At 41.5% G+C, this 27253-nt stretch overlaps 2 protein-coding genes across 2 annotated transcripts in view; both read left to right on the top strand.

The window, feature by feature from the left end:
* LOC135501653 (uncharacterized) overlaps positions 1–18745 on the top strand; it is a 64732-nt gene extending 45987 nt beyond the window's left edge. The window contains exons 2-6 of the mRNA XM_064793887.1: positions 13425–13529; positions 14094–14159; positions 14662–14745; positions 15243–15287; positions 15726–18745. Of these exons, the coding sequence (XP_064649957.1) occupies positions 13456–13529; positions 14094–14159; positions 14662–14745; positions 15243–15287; positions 15726–16140 (684 nt within the window). The 5' untranslated portion in view covers positions 13425–13455 and the 3' untranslated portion in view covers positions 16141–18745. The remainder of the gene's footprint in view (positions 1–13424; positions 13530–14093; positions 14160–14661; positions 14746–15242; positions 15288–15725) is intronic.
* Positions 18746–19272: 527 nt separating this feature from the next.
* On the top strand, positions 19273–24099 carry LOC135500957 (uncharacterized). Its single transcript, XM_064792674.1, has one exon. The coding sequence runs from the start codon at positions 19273–19275 to the stop codon at positions 24097–24099; it is 4827 nt and encodes a 1608-aa protein (XP_064648744.1).
* Positions 24100–27253: the final 3154 nt, after the last annotated feature.

Below are 27253 nucleotides of genomic sequence, written 5' to 3'. Positions count from 1 at the left end.
GCCGAGTCCGGTAATAAATGCCAACGCGGAAAAGGTAAGGTCAATCATATAATGTCCTATGCCGTATTCCCGTTATTTGCGATGGATATATAAAGTTTGCGGTTAGTTTGGAAAGCTGTCAACCTATCGTCTCAGAGAAACACACAAAATGCAGGCCTTCCACACATATATAATACCAAACGCCGTGGACATAAGTTCAGGTTTGTTATCGTCTTACACTTTTTAAGTACACAAACTGGCATGAGAATTGCCTAACATATAAATATATAAACGTATCATGGTTCCTTGTGTCGAAAAGGTACAACCCATTATAATTGATCATTGTATTTCAGATGATGAACCTGAGGAACCACCAACACTGTAACAGCACCTATGTGGACCCAAACTCCTCCAAGATCCCAGCACATTTGGCCTGGAGCCACAGGGTGTCCAGTTTCCATAGGCACCAAGAAGAGGTACTACTACAGTACTGTGCAAAAGTAATGCCACCACCATCAGAAATTCCACTTTAAACTAGTAAAACCATGCCTTTTTAGAATCCATGTTACTCAAAATCTGCTCTAAAAATGTTTTTCAACTTTTGTCTTGTTATAACAGACATCCTATAAATGGACCTTTTGAACACTGATTGTTAGCTCTTCATTGATCTACTGGCCCTGGGAATGCTATGGGATAAATTATATCAATTTTTAAAGCAGCAAGTTCTATTCATTGGCTTGAACTGGGCGCATGAAACAAGAGCAGAGAATGCATGGGCAGTCAGCTTGAATATTGTGAACTGGTGTTAAGAAACATGAATCTTCGGTATTTACTTCCCATGTTTGATCTTGGACTCATACTTCCACTCTTAAATTGGTTTACCTTTGAGCTAAAAAAAGAATGTAAGGTCAAATACTGGTTTTAACTTTCCTGAGAAATTTGTTTGCAACCCATGAAATCCAGTAATTTCACCTCACACAATGCCCTTGTATGCCCAACAACAAAACTGTCAGTGAAATGCGGCTGAAAGAAAATAGCTATGGCCTAGGTAATTACATCAACATAAAATACATAAATCAGTTTGTGATATAGGTTTGCCAAGTCTGATTGAAGAAATGAAAGAGTTCAGAGGTAGAAGCTTGTCATCACATTCCAGCACACCGCAACGGTGCAGCACACCGCAACGGTGCAGCGCACCACAACGATTCACTTCAGCCCTGTCACCACCACCTAAGGCACCTTCATCCAGCAAACGTAAGCTGCCTCCTTCACTCAACAGTCCAGTAAGAGATTCTATGGACATTTCACCAGTAAGTTAAGTCTAGTCCATGCAACTTTCCAAAAAGAATGTGCTTATTTCTTTTATAACAGCTAGAAATGATAATTTATACTAAGCTCTGCTTGGCTTGGCTTGGCTTGGAATAGGGCGTTCTATATTTCTATGCCTCCCGAATTTCACGAAAGTACATTTCCCTTAGAATGGCAGCAAACAATACTATGGTAAACTAGAAAAATTTTGCCAGCAAATGGTAAGATACTATTGAACCATATCAGAAAATGGGTATGCATTAAGCAGCACACTTCTTATCAGAGTATCCAGAAGTATTAAGGTAGCAGGAAGGGTTGGGCTTTTGTGGTTTCTGAGTCTGAGGGGGTTGGTGTCTGTTGACTGTGCTTTAAGAGAGACTAGGCATGGCGCCAGTCTCTCTTAAAGCACAGTCAACAGGCATTTGGTCTCAGTATTTGGGTTTTGATTGCCATGACTGTACCCCTGTAAAAGTCAGAGGAGGAGAAGTTTGGAATGATGAAAGCATTGAAGAAGAAGAAATGTTATTATTGAGGAAAGCAAAATTTATTATGAGACTAGAAGGCAGTGTCCTGACTTGATTATTTTGAAAATGGCGGTCTGAACACATTAAAAGGTGGAACATGGCATTTTATTGACTTTGAAGTGCTCCGCAGTTAAAGGGAGACTATAGGCAGCAGCTAGGTAGGCAAGATAAAGTCATACAAATTTGCCAATAGGGGTCAGTCATATCTCTAGGCATGGCGCCAGTCTCTCTTAAAGCACAGTCAACAGGCATTTGGTCTTAGTATTTGGGTAAGTACAGAATCAAGGCAGCACAGAGAGCAATGATTGAACGATGCTGTGGACAAGTCCAAGGATACTGCATCAGTCACGACCAACTTCTCATCAGAAAGCGTCACCACCAGCATATTCAATGTTCAGTTCCAACCTGTACCAGTCCAATGCACGCCTGTCATGGTCAGCAGTGGTCAGCTTAGCGCGATATGGAACATTCTTCCGAAACTCAAGCGAGGGAAGTCTGCTCATTTGCCTATCTCGCGCACTGCTCCTTCTTGTCAAACATCGTAGTGAAATCGTGGTACAGTGGGGCGTCCTCGAGGATTGCAGCTGGTCGGACAGACGTGAGGTGGAATGTGGGCGGCTGCACTTCTTCGTTGATGTGCGATGGCAGATAGCACAGTTGTTGCGTTGCATGACAGCTGAAAGTGAATGTGATATCATAGAACTGAGGCGTTTGCAATGAGACTATAGGTGAAGTAGAAGCAAGGAGTGAAATGGGCCATCTTCCAGTGACTAATATACAGAGTAAGGGCCCTGGGTGTTGTTAGATTCAGCATTGAATGTATTCCTCGTACAAGCGTGAATAGTGTGGACATACAGTGAGAGGTGAGAGACCCCTATTGACTACTTCTTGTAACTTTATCTTGGATATTATATTAGTATTGAACTTCTAGCCATGGAATATGAAGAAATTGAAGTTGTAGGCATGGAATATGAAAAATTATTCAACGGTGAAAGACATTATTCCATGAGGCTTTGCCGTGATCGCAAAGGACGCGACGTGATTGGTTCACATGCTAATGAGGTATGATAATGATAATTACCTCTATAATGCTACTTGGATAGCGACTGTGTCGTTGACTGCAACAGTGGTCTATGTCAATGTGTACCTGTAATGTCAATGAAGTATGATGAGGTGATGACGATAGTGCAATTATTAAATATTGGCAAGAGATCATACTGCAACATAGGTCTTGTTTTTGACAGATGACTGTGCGACATTCCCATTGGGTCTTGTTAGAGTCAGCGCTGCATGTATTCCTTGTACAAGCTTGAATAGTTGTGACGGACTTTGAGGGGTGAGAGACCCCTATCGGCTACTTCGTCTAACTTTATCTTGCCTACCTAGCTGCTAGCAATAGTGCCCCTTTATCAAGACTGAAACCCACTGTGTGGGGCTAAGAAATTACCTTTATAATCCTAGTTGGATAACAACTGTGTAGATGATTTGAAGAGTGCTCTGTGGATGTGTGCCTGTAATGTCAATGAAAGTATGATGAGGTGATGACGATAGTGGAATGACGAAATATTGGAAAGAGATCTATTCCTAGAAGAACATATGTCCTGTTTTGACTAGGTGGCGCATTTTAGAATCAGCAGTGAGCACTGTGTGTAACATGGTGGAGGCAGCGGAGATAATAACTGTGTCGAAAGTATTGTTATAGGGCCTTCCCTAGGCCCATGGGGTTAAATTTACAATCCACGATTGAAAAGACGTAGTTTGATCGCATTCAACTATAAATCCATTGAACAGTTGTGTTCCTTTAGTCAACCGATGACCTTTTGTTGGGCCATGATCGGGGATTGTAAACTGTAAATGTATTATGGACTGGGAGACGGGGGAAACACAAGTGAAATAGACCAAAACAAGTGATTTTGGGGCTTTGGTTTAGACGCATGCCCCACATGCGCCATGCGGGATTATACGGTTCATGTGAACTTGTTGACATCTACATGATCTAGTGCTGTTATTGGTCATGGTACATGGTAGGCCTAATCATCATGGCTATATGTTTCAGGAAAAGCTCGGAGTAAAATGAACTGCCGATGAATAATGATGTTGTTCATGTTTACCATGTTTACTAGTACATAGCCATAGGGTATGCACTGGCCAGTGCACTTTCTGCACGTCGTCATGGTCATGTACGTGATACCGTAACCTTGCATATTTTGTTTTTTGAATGCGCATGCTTTTTGGGCAAAATCACTTGTACCAACACTAATGAATAATGTCTTCTTATCCCTATGACTCCATACACAGTGAGGGCATTGTCCCATTCCCATCAAATGGTAACTTATTGTACCGTATTAGGGTGGAAGTTGGGGAGCAGATACCTACCGTTGCACGCCTGTCATAATCAGTAGTGATGAGCTTAGCGCGATATGGAACATTCTTCAGAAACTCAAGCGAGGGAAGTCTGCTCATTAGCATATCTCGCGCACTGCTCCTTCTTGTCAAACATCGTAGTGAAATCGTAATGGAAAACGTCTGGCTTTGCGCCAGACGTTGAGACTAATAAGTGAAGAACTAGTAGGTAAAGAACTTCTACTTGCGCGAGACTGCTCTGATAAAATTATCATTGCAGAGACTACGGTGACGTACACATATATTTTTTACAATCAAAAATGCCCTCAAAAGACGACATGGAATGATTATTTTATTGATATTTCCTACTATATACCTTCCAATTATCACTTTATACAAATAGATCGGCGTTAGGTCGCATGCTTTTCTTTCCTGGTGACACTATAAAGCAAAATAGTTGCAACCCCGTAAATGCGCTATAAGTCCAATAATAAGTGACGGTGACCCGTTATAAATGTTTCGCCAGCTTCGCTTTTTTGCCACTACGCGGCGCGTTGGGCCCTTGCGTCTAGGTCACCCGATTTTGTATGTAAAATGATCAAGTTTTTCAACAAAATTGCCAATATCTCGTAAAGGGTTAAATCAGTTTATCCATCTAGAAGTCCAATCTATGTGCAATGGTCTCAAGTACAGCATATCTCAGTATCAACTCGAAGTCATAGCACACTTCGTCATAAATCGGCCAGAAGCAAGGTCAAAACATCAATTTTAAGCACATGTTTACTGGAATCCATCTGTTTTTCTGTGACCCCGTCTCAGTTTTGACCACTGTGTCATTAAACTTGATGAATGACTGTGTTGTCTAGAAGTCTAACATATTGCAGCCATTCTCAGCTTTCAAGTGATCTGATTTTTGTCTAAATATTCCCAGAAATGACATCGTAAAAAGGCGGGAAAGTATGCTTGCCCACGTGGAAATCTTCTGTTTCAAGGCTTGTCCTCAGTTGTCATACTGGACTGATACTGGCACTTGTGAACATCGATTTCAGATTATTTTTGAATTACATAACAGAGGTAAGTCCGTGTTTTGACAGTGTTTTTCCGATTTTATCAAATTTAATTCAAAAATTCAAACTGAAATTTCCAATATTTGCATCATTATGCGTGATAGTTTAGGGTACATGCATTAGTCTTTTCCCCAGCATGAACTTAATTTCAGGCGAAAGTATTGGACAATGAGCCTTTAAGGGTCTTTAATCTATGGAGAGTAACTCAAAAAGGGATTCCATCTTTTTTTGCAGATACTGTAACCCAGGATAATTTGGCGGCAGGTTTTTTTTGCGGATTTGTCAATTTTCAGTCTAAACAGTATTATTTGCGCATTTTAAATTTGCGGACTGTGGCCAACCGCAAATCTCGCAAAATTAACATGCATTCGGCAAAAATATAGCCAAGACTACGGAACGAAACAAAGAAAGTGCAGCGTCAATCTAAACTTTCCTACCCTGTCAAACGATGCTCCCGACCGCATTCTCATTGCCGATCGGCGCAGTGTAGGTAAACACTGTCTGTATATGCAGGAAACAATCAAAGCAACGGCCAAGGCTCAGGCTCCAGTAAAATACCTGACGGGTCTACCTCGGATATGTCGGGTGGTGCTAGGAAAAATGGTGGGTTCACTTCTAGTTCTAGTTCTAGTGGTGGTGGTGGGAATGATAATAGTGAGCAAAATTGGGGTAATCGCCAAGGCAGTGGATTTTGTAATCAGGAGAAATCACATATCCCAGGGCCACAGGACGAGGATGAGCATGAGGCAGCAGATAATGAGGATAGCCACTACACATCAGCTGGTATTGCATCTGATTTCAATTCAAAACATGGACATGGTGGGTGTAAAGGTGAGCATGTGACATTATAGGCTAAGGCCTATGCACTGCATGCACTGAAGTAGACTTAGACAAATACTGAAATAGGCCAGCCCTAGTAGTTAGTTCTAACTAAAACTCGGCCCGGGTCATACTAATAACCGCCCAAGGCCAGTTATATGTTATATTGGCTGAAATACAGCTTCATTGTTTTTTCCTTTTAAAAATACTAAGAATACATGTAACAAAATAAATCAAGGGCTGTTAATAAATTTTTGATCATTAGGACCACTAGAAATTTAGAATTTCAACGGTCTTCACATTGCTGATCTGTCTTTGGGGATTTCTGTCCGCCATCTTCTTTCATCTCTAATCAACGACAACAACTGCACTGGCGGTTTTACCGACGATGGATCAGCGATGAGAAGACCAGTTTCTGGTCGTCCAAATGATCAGAAATTAACTAACAGCACTTGATTTATTTTGTTATATGTATTTTTGGTATTTGGAAAAGAAAAAAACAATGATTTGAAGCTATATTTGAGTCTATAACCGCTGACAGTCTTGGTCGGTTTTTAATATGACTGCTAAAACTCACTACTGGGAGAATCGTTCGAGTTTTAGGTTGTCCTATACACCTGAGTGGAGTTTTTTACTGATGTACATGACACAAAAAGAAGAAATTATAAAAAAATATGTTCAAATGAATCTTGAAGTGTTATCCTTTCATGCCTTCAGTAACACAGTGAGCCCAGTGTGAGATATATTATCCAATCAAAATCTGGAAGTAACACAAAATATCCGTCATATTGGATTTGAATGTACACTCATGGAAAAAAGTAAATATTAGAAAAATGACCCAAGACAAGAAGCTGGGCCTAATATGTGACGACAATTTTTTCTGGCTATTCCCATTCAAAATAATAAATAATCTTAAAATACAGGTACAGTGGAAAAGTTGTATCATCTCTTTTTGTTACCACTATGTTAGGATTTGCTGATTTTCTTTGAAACATTAATGCATTGATGTCGACATTGAATTGTACTAGAAGCTAACTATAGGCATGTTGTTTCACTGTTCTATTTAAGGGTTTAGACTTGGACTGGAACATCTCACACGATGAGAACTGTGTGGCTTTAAGATTCATCCTCCATTTTTTCAGGCACTAAGAGGAAAACGAGGCTTAGTGGTGGGAACTATCCTAGAAAAACACCGTGGCTGAAAAGGCAACTTCGAAGTCGCTTCAAATTAAAAGAGATGTCAAAGGTTGGAATGAAAAAAACACAGAAGAGATTGATCAAAAGTAGCTCGTCATCGGAATTTGCTTCTGCTCAAGATAGCCAAAATAAAAGAAGATTATTCAAGGCTCCAGGTGAGACTTCCAAAGTTGTTCAACAAAGAGTGAATCTTTTTCATTTACAGGTTCAGCCATTCTCCTTGGGAACAGGCGTAGCTTGCAATTTGATACCGCGGTTCTGGTATCAAAAATATATCTGCAGTAAAGTTTCAATTAAAGGTGTCTTATTGGAGCATAACAACACAGCTGACAATTATAAGTTGAGGGGTTTAATCCTGACAAAAATAGATAAGAGAAGAAAAATTAACAACTCAGAATTTGAAAAATCCGAATTTTTCAGCTTTAGAACTAAATGAAGAAAAAAATTTCTACTAGTTACAGGAAATCAAAGCTGGAAAGTTCTGATTTTTCAAATTTGGAGTTGTTCATTCTTCCTCTCTTATCTATTTTTTATCCTGTTGATCACAACTAGACTAGACCGATCCCTCCACTGCCGTCTCATTTGCATTCCTATATCATACTCTTTTTATATGATGTATGCTAGATGGTGCAGTTCCTGCCAAATTCTTTATGACCAATAAGTGCTCCTAATGGGGCCTGTTCCCATGCAAAGCGTGAGACTCCAGCCACACCTTTTGCACTAGCTGCCACAGCAATTTGCATTGTACAGCCATGACTGTGTAAAAAAAATTTGAATTCTAGTGAAAAATTACATTTTTCAGGTTGTTCAGATGATGTGGTCTTACCAAGCCCATATATCGAGGAAGATTCCATCACCGGTTTGGCATGTGAGGAAGTGCAGGATGTCCTTCTCCTAGAGGATAACAACAACTTCCTTGGAATAAATCAAGGTATTGTATTCTATGAGTGGGAGACTGATTGGTGTTTGTATCACAATCTTCTTAGAACATGAATCTTCGACAACTTTCAGAATGCAGAACTGGTTTATTCATCCGAACAATAAGTTGGTTGTTCTGTGGCCCCATGCGTAAATTAGATAATCCACAAAGAAATTAAATGAAAAAAATGATTTAGGAAAGGACATGGAGATAAGACTTATGTGAAGACGATCAACAAGGTCAACCTTTTCAGTAATGTAAAAAACTAGAATGGGTAGGCCTACCTACATTGCCAAAAAAATTAATTTAAATCTGCCTTTTCCATGTTTTTAGTGGCAACTTATTTTTACCAATTTTAATGTTGCGATGGACGTGTATCCGATTTACAGTATTCCATTTTCTGTTATAACTTCACATTCTCACTGTCCAGTAGCAAGCCAAGAGGATAGTTTGACTGTATTTTAATTTAGAGGATGTCCCTTAAAATTACATTTTTCTCTTCAGATCAATATAATTGTGATGACGTCGCCACTCCTGCCTCAGGCTCAGCTAACTGTTTGGATATCACAGAGGGCTCAGCTAACCATTTGGATATCACAGAGGTGATGCCAGCTGATGATGAAAACTTCGATCAAGGTACTAGTGATCGTCTCTTTCAAGTGATACATTTTAAAGTTTTGTGCCCAGTTGCCAGCTGGACAAGTAACTCTATCTATACTATTATGCGCGTTGTGGCCGCTAAATAGGAGGCGATTTTTGTTTCAAAATTGGGCCTCGGAAATGCGTCGAATTCTTGCAACTTTTGGCTTCGTAGGTGTGGATCATAAGTAAGAGTGTCACTGAGGGTGTCATACGTCGAATATCTTGGTGGTTTTGGAATAAATAACAACTTTGTGGAGATGACCTCAACTGGAGAGCTCCAAGTAATCTCTTCGCCGAGAAGTCCATCAGTAATCTCTCTGCATTAAAAATAATCTCTTCGCCGAGAAGTCTATCAGTAATCTCTCTGCCACTATTACCGATGCTCGCGAAAGGATTCCGCCTCGCTACATCCGCCCTCGCTACATCCGCGAAAGGTTTCAAATACGGAAACATCCTCAGAAGATCATTAAAAGGTAAGGAAATAAAGCTAACCTTCAAACACAAATATAAAAATGGTTGCATAGATAGATTGGTAGGCATTAATTCGGCGTGTAGGCATTAATTTGGCGTGTGAGTTATAGATCCACCGCATCACCACCGCCCCTCGCGCCGCCATCAGCCATTTTGCGATTCGCACGTGTGTTTCATCCTCCTCATCATTCGGCATCTTTCCTTCACATTTACAGGTAAACCGAACGCTATATTTCTCCAGCATGATCTCATTCTCTTCAAGTAATCATAAACAATATTCACATGCACTTAAAAGTGCCTTTTCCGCGTAATTCGCTTTCATATTGAGCGATTAAAAAATGCACTGGCCCTGTGCTGCAGCATCTTACTCTTATTCTTGGTCGCATGTATGCATGATGCTAGCGTGCATTACTATAGGCCTACTGCATGTGCATGTTTTCATGCGAGTGACCGATAGATGAGCGGAGCGTTGCATCTCCTGATGTCTACTACAACTTTGCACAGACAAAATACATCATCATCATCATCAGATATCAATAACGACCTAATATCATTAATGGGATGGATTCAGGATTGGTATGGCATTGACATTGGCATTGCATCGAATCGCGAATCGAGCGATTCAAAAGTCAAGTTTTTGCCATTATGTCGTTGACAGTGGCATTCAATTCACTTTCAACAATTCGCAAATATAAATCCCCCCATTTTTTAAACCCCGTCTTAAACCACGTACTTGCCATCCCAATATAGAATAATGTCAAAAAAAACACGCCGTCACAGCGTGCACAATATTTTCAACAACACGTGCTTGCGCACGAAAATTGCCGAGCCACCTCCCACCTCCCTTATCAACTAATCAGATGTCCTGTTCAAATGGTCCCCTCCATGCGCGCATCATCCACCAATCAAAATCGACGTCACTGACGCCAGCATGCAAGATGGCAGCGCCCATATCTGAAGGAAAAATGCTGCTTTTTCACCTCGAGACAGCCATTTATTCACAAATAGCTCATCTTAGGACACAATGTACCCATCAGGAGAAAAGATTTACGCACACATCGGTAACTTAAACCAGTCTGGCGCCAATCGCTGGCTGATATCGAGTACATCACCAGTCTGCACCATCTTGGTTTTCCGAGAACTGGTTTAGCATTTTGGACGCCTGTACATCATGTACATGGTTACATAGTTCCGTTTTCAAGAAGTATCACACTCATGAAAAAAAGTGTTACTCGGAAATCTAAACCCACCATTACATTCCTCAATGTTTAATCTGCCTCCAGAACTGGTTTTAGTCAAAATTCTCGAAAGTTTATTTTGTACACAAAAATGAGTTTCACCAATGCAATTATGCATGTACTGTAGTAATTAGTCTCCGCCACGGCACGTAGTGGCCGTGAGAGGAGACTCTTGGGTTAGCTAGGAAACTTTCTCGGCAAAATCAACCTCGGCCTAGGGCGCCGATGTGCCTATGCGTGTGTACACGTTGTAGTGCTTGTGGGTGGATTTCAATTGTCGCAATTTTGTCAAGATTTGACACGAAGTTTCGAGAAAACCGCACATTGATAAAATATTCTGCTCTTACGTACGGCGAGTTCATTTATTATTCCAAGTCCACGTCGGCAGTACGTCGTTATTCGAGCACTTTGAGCACGGAATACATTGTAGTTTCGTAGATTGTTTTTGCGGCAATGAGCACTCGGAACGTTACTCGCACGTCTTGGTTCCCTCGGCTGTTCCTAGAGGGCAGGAATAGCACGCCTCCTAGGAACAGCCGAGGGAACCAAGACGATGTTCGCACTGACTGCACATGCGCATTCAGAAATGACTGTTCATTTGTTGAAGGTCGCAAAATTTGCAACGAGGTCAGTGTTATAGTAGTTTCGAGAAAACGACGCTGTAATAAAATATTTTGTTGGCATCTAACGACTATTGACTCATTATTTCAAGTCTTTATCGGTAGTATTAAGTTCTTTGAGCCTTGTTTGTTGACGTTTATTGGCTATTTCACGACAATACATTGTAGTTTCGTAGATTGTTTTTGCGGCAATGAGCACTCGGAACGTGATGTTCGCACTGACTGCACATGCGCATTCAGAAATGACTGTTCATTTGTTGAAGGTCGCAAAATTTGCAACGAGGTCAGTGTTATAGTAGTTTCGAGAAAACGACGCTGTAATAAAATATTTTGTTGGCATCTAACGACTATTGACTCATTATTTCAAGTCTTTATCGGTAGTATTAAGTTCTTTGAGCCTTGTTTGTTGACGTTTATTGGCTATTTCACGACAATACATTGTAGTTTCGTAGATTGTTTTTGCGGCAATGAGCACTCGGAACGTTACTCGCACGTCTTGGTTCCCTCGGCTGTTCCTAGAGGGCAGGAATAGCACGCCTCCTAGGAACAGCCGAGGGAACCAAGACGATGTTCGCACTGACTGCACATGCGCATTCAGAAATGACTGTTCATTTGTTGAAGGTCGCAAAATTTGCAACGAGGTCAGTGTTATAGTAGTTTCGAGAAAACGACGCTGTAATAAAATATTTTGTTGGCATCTAACGACTATTGACTCATTATTTCAAGTCTTTATCGGTAGTATTAAGTTCTTTGAGCCTTGTTTGTTGACGTTTATTGGCTATTTCACGACAATACATTGTAGTTTCGTAGATTGTTTTTGCGGCAATGAGCACTCGGAACGTTACTCGCACGTCTTGGTTCCCTCGGCTGTTCCTAGAGGGCAGGAATAGCACGCCTCCTAGGAACAGCCGAGGGAACCAAGACGATGTTCGCACTGACTGCACATGCGCATTCAGAAATGACTGTTCATTTGTTGAAGGTCGCAAAATTTGCAACGAGGTCAGTGTTATAGTAGTTTCGAGAAAACGACGCTGTAATAAAATATTTTGTTGGCATCTAACGACTATTGACTCATTATTTCAAGTCTTTATCGGTAGTATTAAGTTCTTTGAGCCTTGTTTGTTGACGTTTATTGGCTATTTCACGACAATGCTTCATTTTCCGGTCCGCCATTTTGACAGTCAGGAGTAGCGCTGAAAATCAAACTTCGTCTAGGAATAATCAATCTAGTAAGTGCAAGTACGTTTATCACATTTATTCGGCTGATGACAACAATTAGCAAGGTCTCGTGCACGTTTTCACGTCCCAACACTATGTTTATGCATAATCGACGATGCTTTATCACTGTTTAAACAACGCCTTTAATTATCGGAATTGAAACAATGAAGCCCTGCATCCCAGTCATCAGTCATGCTTTCCGGCGTTGTTCACTTGTTTAATCCAGCAGTGCATGTTGGGAGCTTGGATAAATCATGGCGGCCTGTGTTGTGATTCTTTCAAAACGAGTTCAAACCATGAAAACCTTGCCGTACAAACATTACAAACACCATCCATGCATACGAACATTATAAATCCATCGTCATGATTCTGTGCTGACATCTTAATGTAATATCTGTACTGGTATTAAAGTATTATGAACTGCCGACGAACCGATATCACCGGAGCGGGCCGGCTACATCATGACATGACATAGGCCTAGGCCTATAGATCGTTTGCACTGGGCCGTTGTCCAGCATCGTCAAGTGCCGTCACAATGCAACCGCGCACATGCGCAGTTTGCTGAGTGGAAGATGTACAGTGAAATGTACACGATGCCTGTGTACATCTTCCACTCAGCAAACTGCGCATGTGCGCGATTGCATTGTGACGGCATCGGCGTAGGCCTAGTGCAGACGATCTATACAATGAAGTACAATACAAATAAATACACATCCTTGATCGTAGGCCTTTTAACATTCTGCCGACGAACCGCCATCACTTCATCAGCTTACTTTACTCTACTTTACTTTCTTCTTGAAGCGCCATAACCCTACTGTGTCTTGAGCTAACAATAAATAATTCAGCGATGATTAAATGCATGAATCATTAGTACGAGAATCTCAACTAAGCACGTTAACCTTTCAGTCTGAACAGATGTAGTCATGAAATATACGAAATCATGTTTCTGAGTCTAGATTCTAGTACTAATGAATCATTAAATGTTTATTGTTTATGTAGCCCACAACTGTACCTCTTCTGGGGCTAAATATTGTAAGGCCTACATTACAACTAAACTCTTTGACATTATTACTTTCCAGATTTGTCATAGCCTACTATAGTATTAGTATTATGTCAGCATCGCACACAAGTAAACGTGGCTGTCCCTCTGCATCTGTATCGAATGGCAATCATACAAATCAAAGGTAAGTACAAGTGTTGGGAAATTGACTCTTCTGATAACATGCCAACCACCCGGCCAACCAACACCACCCACTGTCTGACTGCCCTTACCTACTTCCCCTTCAGGGTTCCCTGTAGTAGACACAGTATAATGGACGAGCTGTAACACTATCAGCCATGCGAGTTTGGGAATTCGTTCAATAAATTTAAATGATACGCCTATTATTCAGTGTGTGTACCAAAACTCTAGTACTGCTAGTTGCTTGCTACAAATCAGATTGTGATGGTGGATATAAGAATATTTCCTACAACACTAGACTGCGATGTTGGATTAAGAGTACTTCATACAAATGCAGGTTACGTTGTTGATGGATTAAGCTTTGTTTTTATTTATTCACCCAATTGTCTAAGTGATTTACGTCGTTCTCTTGCCAATATTTTGAACAGAAGTTTGGTACATATGTAAACAACAGAGATGCATTAGACCCTTGCTATGCATAGGTTAACATGGTTAAGGCTGCAAGTTTAACATGCTTAGTAGTGTCCAGTTTATTGACAAATTCACTACATTGCTTCCACTTTTTCAGTCCATCCACGCCTGCCAAGAAGAAATTAGCTACCAGCCAAACAAGGTCGTCAAGTTCTCCATCTCTGTAAGTTAAACCACCTTGAGCTCCACTTTAGTTCACCATGAGGCAATCAATTAAACCTAGATTGCCAGCAATTTCAACCTCCCGCATCGTACTGTAGTTCACCTTAGGTTAAGGAATGCTTAGTACATGGGGGTGGCCGAAAAAAAGGAATGCAATTTGCCAGGATTTTTTTAAACCTGCAAAATAGACGCAAAACGAAACTATACTATTATGTTTTCACTTTGTATGTTCAAACTTACCAATACACTGAACCCATGCAACACCAAAGTCCTCCTAGCCCTTCTACATGATGCACTAAAAGGAAGTGTGGTGCCAAATATTCTGGTCGACAGCGCCCAACAGCTGGCTCTGTTTCACGTAGATTCTCGTCTTTAGTATGACGGTCTTAAACACAATTCTGCAATTAACTGCCAACTTGCATGCTGTTACACACATAATCGATGTAAACCTTCATTAGTACATATACCCCATACAAATAGCTAAACAACCTTATCTTTTTCAGATTGCCTACAACATCACCGCAACATTCAGGCCTGCCACAAGCCAAAAGATTGTTTAACACCCCAACCAAGTCAACCACACAAAGGTAAGTACATCCACCATCCACTTGGAAACTACAGGGCTTGCCAACAATACCTCCCACTGTTTATTGGCAACCTGGTGGACTACCCAGTTTGGACTCAATTCATGCATTCAATACCTCATACTTTGTTTTCACATTGGGCAACATCTCCATGCAATATCCTTAACCTTCTTTTCTCAGTTTCAGCTGAAATTAACAGCTTACAGTCCAGGACCTTTAGATTACATCAGAGGGGTTACACCCTCTATTTTTTAGGCCTAATTTGGGCTTCAAAATTTCTGCAGCATCGCCGCATATTTTTGAAAGTCATTTCGGAATATTTATGAAAATTGCACTTTTTACCCCCCCCCAAAACAGTTTCTTCACTCTGGGGGTTATTTTGAGGCATTTAGGAAGAGATTAGGGTTGTTTTAAGGTCAGAAAACGCTTCAGGGGGGTCATGTGACCCCTTTCAAAAACATCTACTTGCAATATCCTTAATCTTTTTATCTCATTTTCAGTCAATCACCAGCTACTTCCAACCCAGCATCTCCCTCTACTGACAAGTGAGTACCTTCTTAACAATTTATCAACAATCACAACACCTGCTCAGATTGACAAGTTCTTTTCACAGGCTTGTTCTTATGCACAACTGTTTACGTGTGCGATATATCATTCGAGCTTCAAAGTAGTTTATGCCATCAAGTAATTAGTTACCACACATCAAGTTGGCAAACAATCATTTTGCATTAGCCTACCGTCTCCACTGACAAGTATCATGCTTGACAAATGCTCCTCACAAGCTTGTTCTTATGCACAGCTGTCTACATGTGCCATAAGTCCGTCTTCTGGCCCTGAGATAGTGCTTCAAAGTAGTTTCTGCCACCAAATTATTATTTCCCTGATATGGAAATTCGCACCTGTCATATAGCACTAAAACCAAAAACAGTCATATGCTGAATTACCATCCACATTGCCCTTTCACATGCTTATGTCTTTTCCAGAACAAAAGATGACTCGTGGCAAGACGCTATTTTTGCCGGCATGTACTATGTAATGAGCGGGCAACATGCTGAAGGCAAAGCCAAGGTTGAGAAAGGCGTACGTGTAATAAAGCAAACATTATCCCAGGTAACCTTCAAGTCCAGCTTTCAACTCAGTGCTGAACAGGATGCACATGACACTACAAAGGCCGAGCTTTGTTCTGCCCACAAAAAAGAACTTTACACACATCAAAAACTTATGGCGGCTAACAGAACCATCGAGCAGTTAAATCGCAAGATACTTTCCCTACAGCAAGAACTTGACCAAGCTGAGGACACAATTTGCTCTCAATTTGATGCACCAGAAACAGCAGACAACAATGCTGAAAACCCCCAAGACATCGAAATCGATTCTAACAATGAGACAACCGAATAATTCATAGATTCATATTATCCATTTAGTCCTACCCCAAACCTCCAATACTTGGATATCAAAACTCCTAAAGTGCCACCTGCAGGTAAAAATACATCCAACTTCGATTCACCCTCAGTCCAGGCGCTGCCAGCCAATTACCAAATGCAGATAAGGAGTCAAGGTTCACCATAGCCTAGATCGAGGTCACATCAATGGTAATTGTTGTCCAACATAGTTCATATTTACCAGCTAGGTGGCACTCTACGAGTTCAGAAAACCAAGTATTGCAGAGAAGAACTGTAGGTGAAATTTCCAGATTAAAAAGGGCAGGACAGTCGTTGTCATGTCGTACTTGTACAGTAAAAATCCAGTATGAAATAAAAGGCGAGACCACTGATTTTTGTCCACTATACACAAAAAGGTAAAAGCAATGCAAATTGAATAAAAATTTGTCACATGGGATTTAATATTTTGGTACAACAACAGTTGCTTCGACGCACAATACACTGCCCTCTATAATCTGGCAATTACAACCACAGTACTTCCCAGTACATGTATTTAGATTCTATATTTTGCCATATACTTTTGACATTAACTGTTAAACCCTTACAGTTCAATTACTGCAAAAGAATGAGGGTCTTATTGCCATATCATAGAGGGCAAGGAAGTTCCTTCAGTGCTACAAATCATACCAATGACAACACTGCCCTCTATAATATGGAAATTCGACACACAGTACAACCACGTATTTAGATTCTATATTTTGTCAGATATTTTTGATACAATGCATATTGCCATCAACCATTAAACCTCTACCCACCAATTACGGGGAAGTGCTGAGGGTGAGATTGCCATATCAAAGAGCAGGCCTTTCAATTGCATAATTTGGGCTGAATCCAGATTGTCTGCGTTTGGGCTTTTTGGTCACAAAACCCATAAATTTGGGTGCATTCGGGCACTTTTGTCACCCAATTGACTAGTTGATACTTGCACACATTCACCTACAAAACAAGGATTTGAGGATTCCAGGTATCAGAAGGCCATTTGGGATGAGATTTGGCCATTTTAGGTGCCAGAAAGGCTTCAGTGGGGTCATGTTACGAGCAGGGGGGGGGGGCACTGTGTGTGTGATAACCGTATTATAGAAGTAAAGACAGTCCCTTCAATGGCTTGTTCATTCAAATGACCACACTGGCAGTTTCACACACAGTGCATCCCAGTACAAAGCGTAAAGTACTTCTCCAAACACTGGCAATAATTGAAAAGCCTGATGAGGGCAGGAAAGATGCATCAATGCATAACATATACCAATAGTCACAGTGACCTCCATAGTCTGGCAATTACACCCACAGTACTTCCCTATACCTAAATTCTATATCTCCACATATATTTTTGATAAAATGCATTTTGTATATCCAATTAGTCATTTTGTATATTCAATTAGTCACAATCATACCCTCCACATACTGGCAAGTACAAAGAACTCTAGTCATTAATTCGGGCAATGCTGCAAATTACACAGGAGTACTGTATATCAGATTACGCGATTTTAGGGAGCAGGACCGTCATTTCATAGCATAACAAATACTAATGACGGCACTGCCCTCTATAATCTGACACACTTTACTTCCGAATAAGGCCACACTTTTTCATTTTATCCCTGCATCCATAAATCTACAGTGCTGATCGGCCTCAAGCAATTTTGTGTCAATTTTACACTATGGCATTCATTTCTTCCCTCCTTCACCCTACCTCCAGAAACAAATCTGTAAACCATAAAATAAAAAAGGTGTGGCCTAACTTTACTAACAAGACTACATAACTTGTACCAAAAACACATTTCCTTGTCATCTGTACTCTTACCAAGCAATAAAGGCATGAAAAGTGAAAACAACCTTCTTCCTCTTTCCAGTAACCAAACCCAATTCAAATAAAAGCATGGCCCAAGGCAAGAAAGGCACCGCTAAGAGTCCCAAGAAACTTAGAGCACACAATAAAATGCGACGGCAAGGAACTCGGATATCGACACCATCGGCATTTGCCAGTCCCACCCCATCAACTTCAGTGCCAAATTCTTCAACACCAACTACGATTACGAACCCGTTGCTTTCTAAATACTTCCAGAACTATGGCAAATTACAAAAACAACATTCTGCCAATCAGTGTCACCATTTTGGAACACTAGTGCCAGACAATAAGTCCCATACCACCAAAAAACGTATTCAGGAAAGAACGGCTACCCTAGCATGTCAACCCCCAGAAATTCCAGGACCACCAGCAGTACCTTTGAATGAACTACCTTGTAAAAAGCAACGCACCCATGTTCCAGAAGCAACACTTGCACAAGGAAATGAACCCCCTGCTAAAAGAATACGTACTCAATCTACAGTTGCAGCAGAGGCACCAACAGTTCAAACGCCTCCTAAAAGGAAACAAACAGAGGTCCCTAAGGCAGATGTATCACCTGCAATAGAACCTCCTGTTAAAAGGAAACGAAACCTTGTAGCAGAAGCAGCATCCAAAAGACTAATCTATGCAAAACATGCTGCACATGCTATTCATAAGCGCCAAACATCATTGGCCAACTACCACAAAAAGAAACCAGTACAGACTCCAGAAAAAAACATTAATGACAATACAGACATTGTGAATGCCATAGACAATTTTAGGACTAATTGTACAAATGGCCCAGTACATGTGTGCGTATCCTGCAATCGTTTGCTATTTCGCAAACAGGTGTTGTCATATATACCCGCCAAGTATAATTCAATGCAAGCCACAATTGCCTCATGGGGCACAGACAATACTTGGATTTGTTTCTGTTGCAATAGCCATCTAAGAAAAGGTAACATCCCACCCCAGTGTTCACTCAACAACTTAGCTTTGCCCCCAATTCCACCTGAACTACAAACCCTCAATTCTCTAGAAAGGCACCTCATTGCTAAGATTATCCCTTTCATGAAAGTGTTGAGCCTTCCTTCTGGAGGACAAAAAGGTGTTCATGGCCCTGTTGTCTGTGTGCCAAGTGATGTTGACACAACAGCACAGCTATTGCCACGCCTCCCCACAGATGACCACCTCGTCAAACTGAAACTGAAAAGAAAACTGCAGTATAAGGGCCATCACATTTACCAATATGCCTGTCCAGACAAAATGACCACCGCCTTAACCTATCTAAAAGAACACAACACTCACTATGCCGACGTCACCATCTCGCCAGCACAACAGGCCCCTACACTCGCAGCCCAAAGTCCACCACCGAATCCACCTGTTGAAAACGACGAACAAGGTAGCACCCTTCCTACAGCAGCTAACCACAACTCCAATGATCCAACCCCAAGTGAAAATGGTCATAACAACCCCACCGATACAGACGTCATCAGAACAAACAATGACACATCCAAACCACTCGATGAAATAAACAGCCAAGATGAACACACAAATGAACTCTTCCAAACCTCATTGCAACCAACCGATATAGCACAACACTACCTTGACACCACTGACCCCGGTGTTTACTGCCTTGCACCAGGAGAGGGTAGAACACCCATAGGTATATTCACCTGGCCAAACTGTGAGCAACAATCTTTTCCTCTTCAGTTCCCTACTGGACAATTTGGATTCAATATACAGCGCGATACCAAACTCTCTCTCTCCAGATATTACAATAGCCGCTTGTTTAGTGTCGACAACCGTTTTGCATCTGATCAAAACTATATTTTCTTTGCCCAGTATACTAGTGAAATTAACAATATTCAATCTAACATCTCCATTGCAATGCGCAAAGGAACTAGGAAAACAACAGATGGTCATACAATAACATCTGCAGATCTAGTCGACAAAGCCTCTTTAAAGCAACTTCTCAAACAGGCCGACGCTTATCGCTTCCTACAACCAGTTCGTGGTACACCACCTTATTGGGAAAAAACCATGAAAGACCTAATAGCCATGATTCAACAATTAGGCATCCCTACATGGTTTTGCAGCTTCTCTGCAGCAGATCGTCGTTGGCCGGAAATTACCCAAGTCATTCTTAAGCAACAAGGAAAACCAATCCCTGATAATATAACGTGGAAACACCACCAAGATATCATTGCAAGCAACCCAGTGACTGCAGCTCGCATGTTCGAACACAGGGTTGTCTCATTCATTTCCAACGTCATTCAAAGCCCAGCAGAACCCATTGGTCACGTAAAGAACTACTTTTACAGAACAGAGTTCCAACAAAGAGGCTGGCCACATATACATAGCTTATTTTGGATAGAGGATGCCCCAATCTTTGACCACCATACTGACTTAGAAGTCACAACCTTTATTGACAAATACATCACCTGCCAAATACCAGATGCATCCCTTGATGAGGAACTGTTCAATATCGCAAGCAAAGTCCAAAAGCATAGCCCAAGCCACACCGACACTTGTCGAAAAGGGAACCGCAGATGTCGCTTCAATTACCCACGTCCACCAAGCACCATTACCTTCATAGCACGCCCTAGACCTTCTGATGATATCACTGACCAACAGAAACAGGAGGCCAAAGACAATATTTTGAAGGTTCGTGCTGCAATTGAAGCAAATCAGCCTGACAAAAACCCCTTTGAAGAAGCCAACATAACAGAAACTGACTTTCGAGAAAGCCTGGATATTGTATCGAAGAGAAACACAACATTCCTGAAGAGGACTAATGAAGATTGCTGGGTAAATCCCTACAACCAGCACTTATTACGTGCCTGGAATGCAAATATGGACATACAATATGTACTTGATGCCTACAGTTGTGTTATGTACATTGTTTCGTATATCAGCAAAGCCGAGAGGGAATTGGGGCATCTTCTAAAAGAAGCAGAGAAAGAATGTAAGCAGAATAACCTAGAAGTAGCTCAAGAAATGAAACGTCTAGGTAATGTCTACCTCAACCACCGTGAGATCAGCATTTTAGAAGCCGTATATCGCGTCTGCGGTATGCCATTGAAAGCATGCACCACAGAAGTCACCTTCATACCAACTGATAAAGACAACATGCGCATCACGCTGCCACTCCATGTCATCGAACACAACAATACGAACAACGATACTGGTGTTTGGACCAAGAACATAGTCGATAGGTACGCTGCCCGCCCAACACAAGCACCATTCTCCACAATGAGCCTAGCAGACTTTGCTGCCCATTATCGCACCGTCAACAAGCCTGACAAGAATGCCACAGATGACATGCCCGACAATGAATTGGACAACAACAACAACAACAACTTACCAAAATACAAGTTACAAGGCAACCTCGGCTACATCCAGAAAAGAAAAAGTAAAGCAGTCATTCGTTTCCCAAAATTCAATGCTGAAAAGGACCCTGAAAGATATTATGAAAACCTTCTCCGTCTATATCTACCACACCGAGAGGACAAAGACCTGAAACCAAACCCCTATGAAACACATGAGGAACACTTCAACCTAGGACAATATCAGGGTGAACAGGTCAAAACTGTCATTAAAAACCAGCAAGCAATATATCAACCCAACAAAGCCACCATTGATGCTGCCCTGGAGATGCTAGCAGAAAACCAAGACCAAGAAGATGCCTGGGCAGAATTAGCCCCAGATGCTGAACAACAAAGAAAACAAGATGAAGCTGAAAAAGAACCACTAGATGACACGTCAGATCTAGAAGATGTACTTGAATTGGAACAGCCAATAGGCCTACACAATTCTAGTCACACGCCAACCCCACAAGTACATGCCAGTACAACCATACCTACTGTCAACGAACATCCCCAACCAAAGCATCATATCAAAGAAATGATCAACAACCTCAACCAGAAACAGAGAGATCTCTTCGACTACATCAGCTGGTGGTGTCACCAAAGAGCCCAAGACCCAGAATATCCGCCATTCCACATATTCCTCTCAGGAGGAGCAGGAACAGGAAAATCGCACCTTATTCACTGCATTACCCATGAGGCAGACAAAAGACTAAAAAACAAAGTATCACCTACTGAATCACCTGCAGATATCAAAGTTCTGGTTTTGGCTAGTACAGGCCCAGCAGCCAAAAACATTGGCGGACAAACAGTACACGGTGCCCTCAATGTACCAAAAGCAATCAGATTACCTTACAAGGACCTTACCCAAACAACCATAAACACTCTGAGATCAAGATTGGCCAATATTGAACTAGTCATTATTGATGAAATTTCCATGGTGAATCAGACTTTATTCACATATATACATGGCCGCTTGCAACAAATCAAAAAAACATCTTCACGCCAAGAACACTTCGGTAACATCGCAGTCCTTGCTGTAGGTGACTTCCATCAGCTGCCACCCATCATCAGACCAGCCTTATTCACAGACTTGCAAGGTCCAAAGAACTTGATGAGACACTTCTCTCTTTGGGAACTGCAGGAGATCATGAGGCAAAAAGACGACCAACCCTTTGCTGAAATGCTAAATCGCATGAGAGTCAAGGTCAAAGATAAACCTATGGAAGAAAGAGACCACAAAATGTTACTGTCTGCCATGAACAAACCCATCCCAAAAGACACACTGCATATATTCCCCACTAGGAGAGAAGTCCATGCTCACAACCACAACCTACTTTTCTCCAACTGTTCTAACATTCAACACATACCAGCCTTAGACATCTACAAATCAACAAAAACAACAACAACAATTAAAAAACCCAAGAAAGTAGAACCACAGAACCAAGTAATTCCCCAACAGTCTGATGACTTATACCTAGCTGTAAATGCAAAAGTCATGCTAATACAGAACCTCGATGTCCAAGACGGATTAGTCAATGGTGCTCAAGGATTCGTAGCAGCCATACCACCACCAGATCCCACAACAAACCTTCCACCCTACATATGTGTGACCTTCAAAGATAACAACACCGGTCTAGCCACTATGAAGAAACAAAGAACTAACCACAACATTCCACCAAACACAGTCATGATAAAAAGGCAACCACAAATGGAACAGCCAAATGCAAAACGTTTCATACGTCACCAATTCCCACTACAACTAGCATGGGCATGTACAGCACATAAAGTACAGGGTATCAGCACAAGTCATGCAGCCATCTCACTCCAAAGAACATTCTCTGCAGGACAGGCATATGTTGCACTAAGTCGGGTCACATCATTAAAAGGTCTACATCTGCTTGACGATGCACTCAGCAAGATATACTGCAACCAAGCTGTAACCGAAGCAATGATCAACATGCCCATAGCAGATCTGACACCATCACAACCTATCACAAACATTCCAGCAACAGAGTACTTCATCATCGCACATCAAAACATTGAAGGACTACAACAGCACAAATCAGCAATGGCAAAAAACAGTCAAATCAAACAAGCCAACATCATATGTCTTACTGAAACATGGTTACAACACACTGATATAACAAATTCAAGTGTGCAACTACCAAACTATACATTCAGTCATAACCCACGCAACAAATGCTATAGCACAGACGAACCCAACAGTTCAGCTACATCATTCATCAACAAATCGAAAGGGGGCGTTGGTCTATACATCAAAACAGACCAGCAACATGCCATAATAACGTACAACGACCTCAACATTGAGCATATAGTACTACGAAGCCAAACACCAACATTGACAATCGTCAACATCTACAGACCCCCAACTTACAACATCACAGACTTCCTGCCACACTTCCTAAAACTTCTCCAAACCACAATTGCTGGAAGTGAAACAAATGAACCAATCATTATAGTTGGGGACTTCAACCTAGACTTGAACAAACAACCACAAAACCGAATAACAGATATGCTTGCAGACTACGGCTTTACCCAAATGATACAACAAACAACCACCAAAGGCCACACCCTCCTAGACCATATCTACCAACGCTCCACACCATACAACACAATATTCGGAGTATGCCACACCCACTACAGTTACCACAATATCACTTATGCTGCCATCCCCAACCCAAAGGCACCCCCCTTAGAATAGCGCCAAACACGATCATGACATAATTATGGCGCTCCAATGCGGTCATAACTCCTTACATATCGTTCAACGATAATTCCTACCGTTAAAGTATAATGTAACGACCCTTAAAGTATAATAAGATACCGTTACGATCGAATTCAAAACGCTACACGTCTCTTAGGACGTCAAATATTATTTAACGCCCGGAGTTCAGCGCTAACGAGGATTAGTGAGTCCACAAACAAACCGTCTCGAAAAGCATGAATTGAAACGAGTGCCCCGATTGGCTGCAGCAAGGCAATGCGGTAATAAGTCCTTATCCTTCAACGCTATCTTGGTGAGTCACCAAACAAGTTAATTAACGATGTTCGAGCGATAGCGTCGAATTTATACGAATTAGACTGATGGTGTAACGCGTGGAAATCCTATTTAACTGTATTACATTAACCTTGAATGATAAATACATAGCCATGAACGATAAATAGATAACGGTGAACGATATGTAAGGAGTTATGACCTCATTGGAGCGCCATACATAATAAGACCTTTTTACTCTGGGCCATTTCAAATCAGTCCGAAGGTTTCTTGGTGAGAATGCATCATGTAATTGTTTATTCACTTGTCGAGATATCACTTGCATGCACAATTCCCGTTAATACCCCCTTGGAAACCAGAATACGACTTCCAAATAACCCCAGCTTCCGGGTCTAGACACTTCTTCACTACATGCGGTTTCACGTTTAGTCTGCATTCCAGGGTGAAGAAAGAGGCCTATTATGCAAACCCATCCAAACCACTCAAGATAAAAACTTGCAAGACTACCAAACACTTGTATATAATGTTATCATTATGTTAGTACAGATATCAATAAAAAACATTTTGAACAAATAAAGCCTCCCCCTTTCATTCATGCCCACCCCCATACACTTAACACACCCCGCCAAACAGTCCAACCCCTTCCATGGCTACGATAAACCGAAAATATTCGCTGATGCTTATTTTCGCCGATTCAAGGAAATTCCGTTAATAATACATGTGGATATCTTGGCTTTTCGCAATTCCACATGTAACAAGCCCCACTTAACCCCATTAACAATTTACAATTCACACTTGTCATTTCGCAAATTATTTGCACCCGCTAAAGTAGCAAAATATAACAGCCAGCTAAATGTCCCACGTTTAAATTATCGCTACCACAAACACAACAAAACCTTTCACCACAGCAGCCTTACGCCGTGGCGGAGACTTCAGAGTATGCCTGCAGACTCAACTGACAATTCTAGTTTTGGTTCAGCATTGAACAAAAGTCAAAAGGGGCAATATGACAAGGCCACCACTGCATTTAACTTCCTGTATAGACAACCTTCACACCCTCTTGGTGCATACAGCTTAACATCCCTTCTTTATTCCAGCTCATTTATCAAGCCGTCCTACTGCTAACGCCCACCACAATCCAATCGCCTACCTCCAAGATAAAGATCAAGGTCAGTACATGGTGACAAACTTCATGAACAGAGTCCTATTAGCAGGTGGAGACCACAACACGACAACAAGCACAGAACTCACTCAATCCCCAGTATTCCACTGCAACAGTAGTCGCAAGGAAGTCGTCTTGATACAAACGTAATCAAGCTTCATCTCCACCCCTGTCTCCAGAACTGGTTTTTGTCAAAATTATCGACGGTTTATTTTGTACACAAATGAGTTTCACCAATGCATGTAGTAATTTCGGTTCAGCATTGTATTCTCTGATAACTGAGATGGTGCACACTGAATATTTGGGAACTTGAGGGCAAAAGGGCCCTGACTTGGCCACCACTGCATTTAACTTCCTGTATAGACAACCTTCACACCCTCTTGGTGCATACAGCTTAACATCCCTTCTTTATTCCAGCTCATTTATCAAGCCGTCCTACTGCTAACGCCCACCACAATCCAATCGCCTACCTCCAAGATAAAGATCAAGGTCAGTACATGGTGACAAACTTCATGAACAGAGTCCTATTAGCAGGTGGAGACCACAACACGACAACAAGCACAGAACTCACTCAATCCCCAGTATTCCACTGCAACAGTAGTCGCAAGGAAGTCGTCTTGATACAAACGTAATCAAGCTTCATCTCCACCCCTGTCTCCAGAACTGGTTTTTGTCAAAATTATCGACGGTTTATTTTGTACACAAATGAGTTTCACCAATGCATGTAGTAATTTCGGTTCAGCATTGTATTCTCTGATAACTGAGATGGTGCACACTGAATATTTGGGAACTTGAGGGCAAAAGGGCCCTGACTTGGCCACCACTGCATTTAACTTCCTGTATAGACAACCTTCACACCCTCTTGGTGCATACAGCTTAACACCCCTTCTTTGATTCCAGGTCAATTATCAAGCCGTCCTACTGCTAACGCCCACCACAATTCAATCGCCTACCTCCAAGATAAAGATCAAGGTCAGTACATGGTGACAAACTTCATTAACATAGTCCTCCTATCAGCAGGTGGAGACCAAAACACAACAAGAAGCACGGAACTCACTCAATCCCCAGTATTCCACTGCAACAGTACTTGCAAGGAAGTCGTCTTGACACAAACGTTATCAAGCTTCAAATCCATTCCTGTCAAGGATTTCAGCACTACTGCCGCCTACATCAAGACTGCCTATCAATTCGGTGCAAACCGTTCCTTACTGCTGAGGGCTTTCATACACTTTCACAAACTTCACATGACAAACTCCTTCATTATAAAGCTCAACATGTTCTTAGATGAACTTCATTTTGAAGCACCTCATCATAATATTTACATGCACAGCTCTCCCTATGTCCCGACTCTTACTCTTACCTTCCTATAACCAGCATCCCCAGCACAATTGCATTTCACCATTAACTGTAATAAATGATCTTTTCCTCTTGCAGATATGGCTTTCTTCATACCTCATCACAACATCCTGATGTCCATCATCACAGACATCTCTGAAGCCCTGAATGCGTGGCTGCGGAATAGTGCCCACCTTGAGGTAAATCTGCGCCAGCACAACATAGCAGCCACTGAGACTGCAATGCAGGATTTACGACGACTTCCCCAATCAATCTTCATGCGCATAAGAGAACGTCTAGCTTCTCTCCGCACGTCAGTCCAAACGACAACAGCGTCAAATCTGCAAGAGGCTGACACCACGC

Source organism: Lineus longissimus, chromosome 17 (assembly GCF_910592395.1).
Source record: "Lineus longissimus chromosome 17, tnLinLong1.2, whole genome shotgun sequence".
In the NCBI taxonomy this organism is placed as follows: domain Eukaryota; kingdom Metazoa; phylum Nemertea; class Pilidiophora; order Heteronemertea; family Lineidae; genus Lineus; species Lineus longissimus.
This window is presented reverse-complemented; position numbering and strand designations above follow the sequence as displayed.

Bases quoted from the DNA above. Each gene is read 5' to 3' on its own strand.
- LOC135500957 (XM_064792674.1), top strand. From the start codon at position 19,273: ATGACCACCGCCTTAACCTATCTAAAAGAACACAACACTCACTATGCC.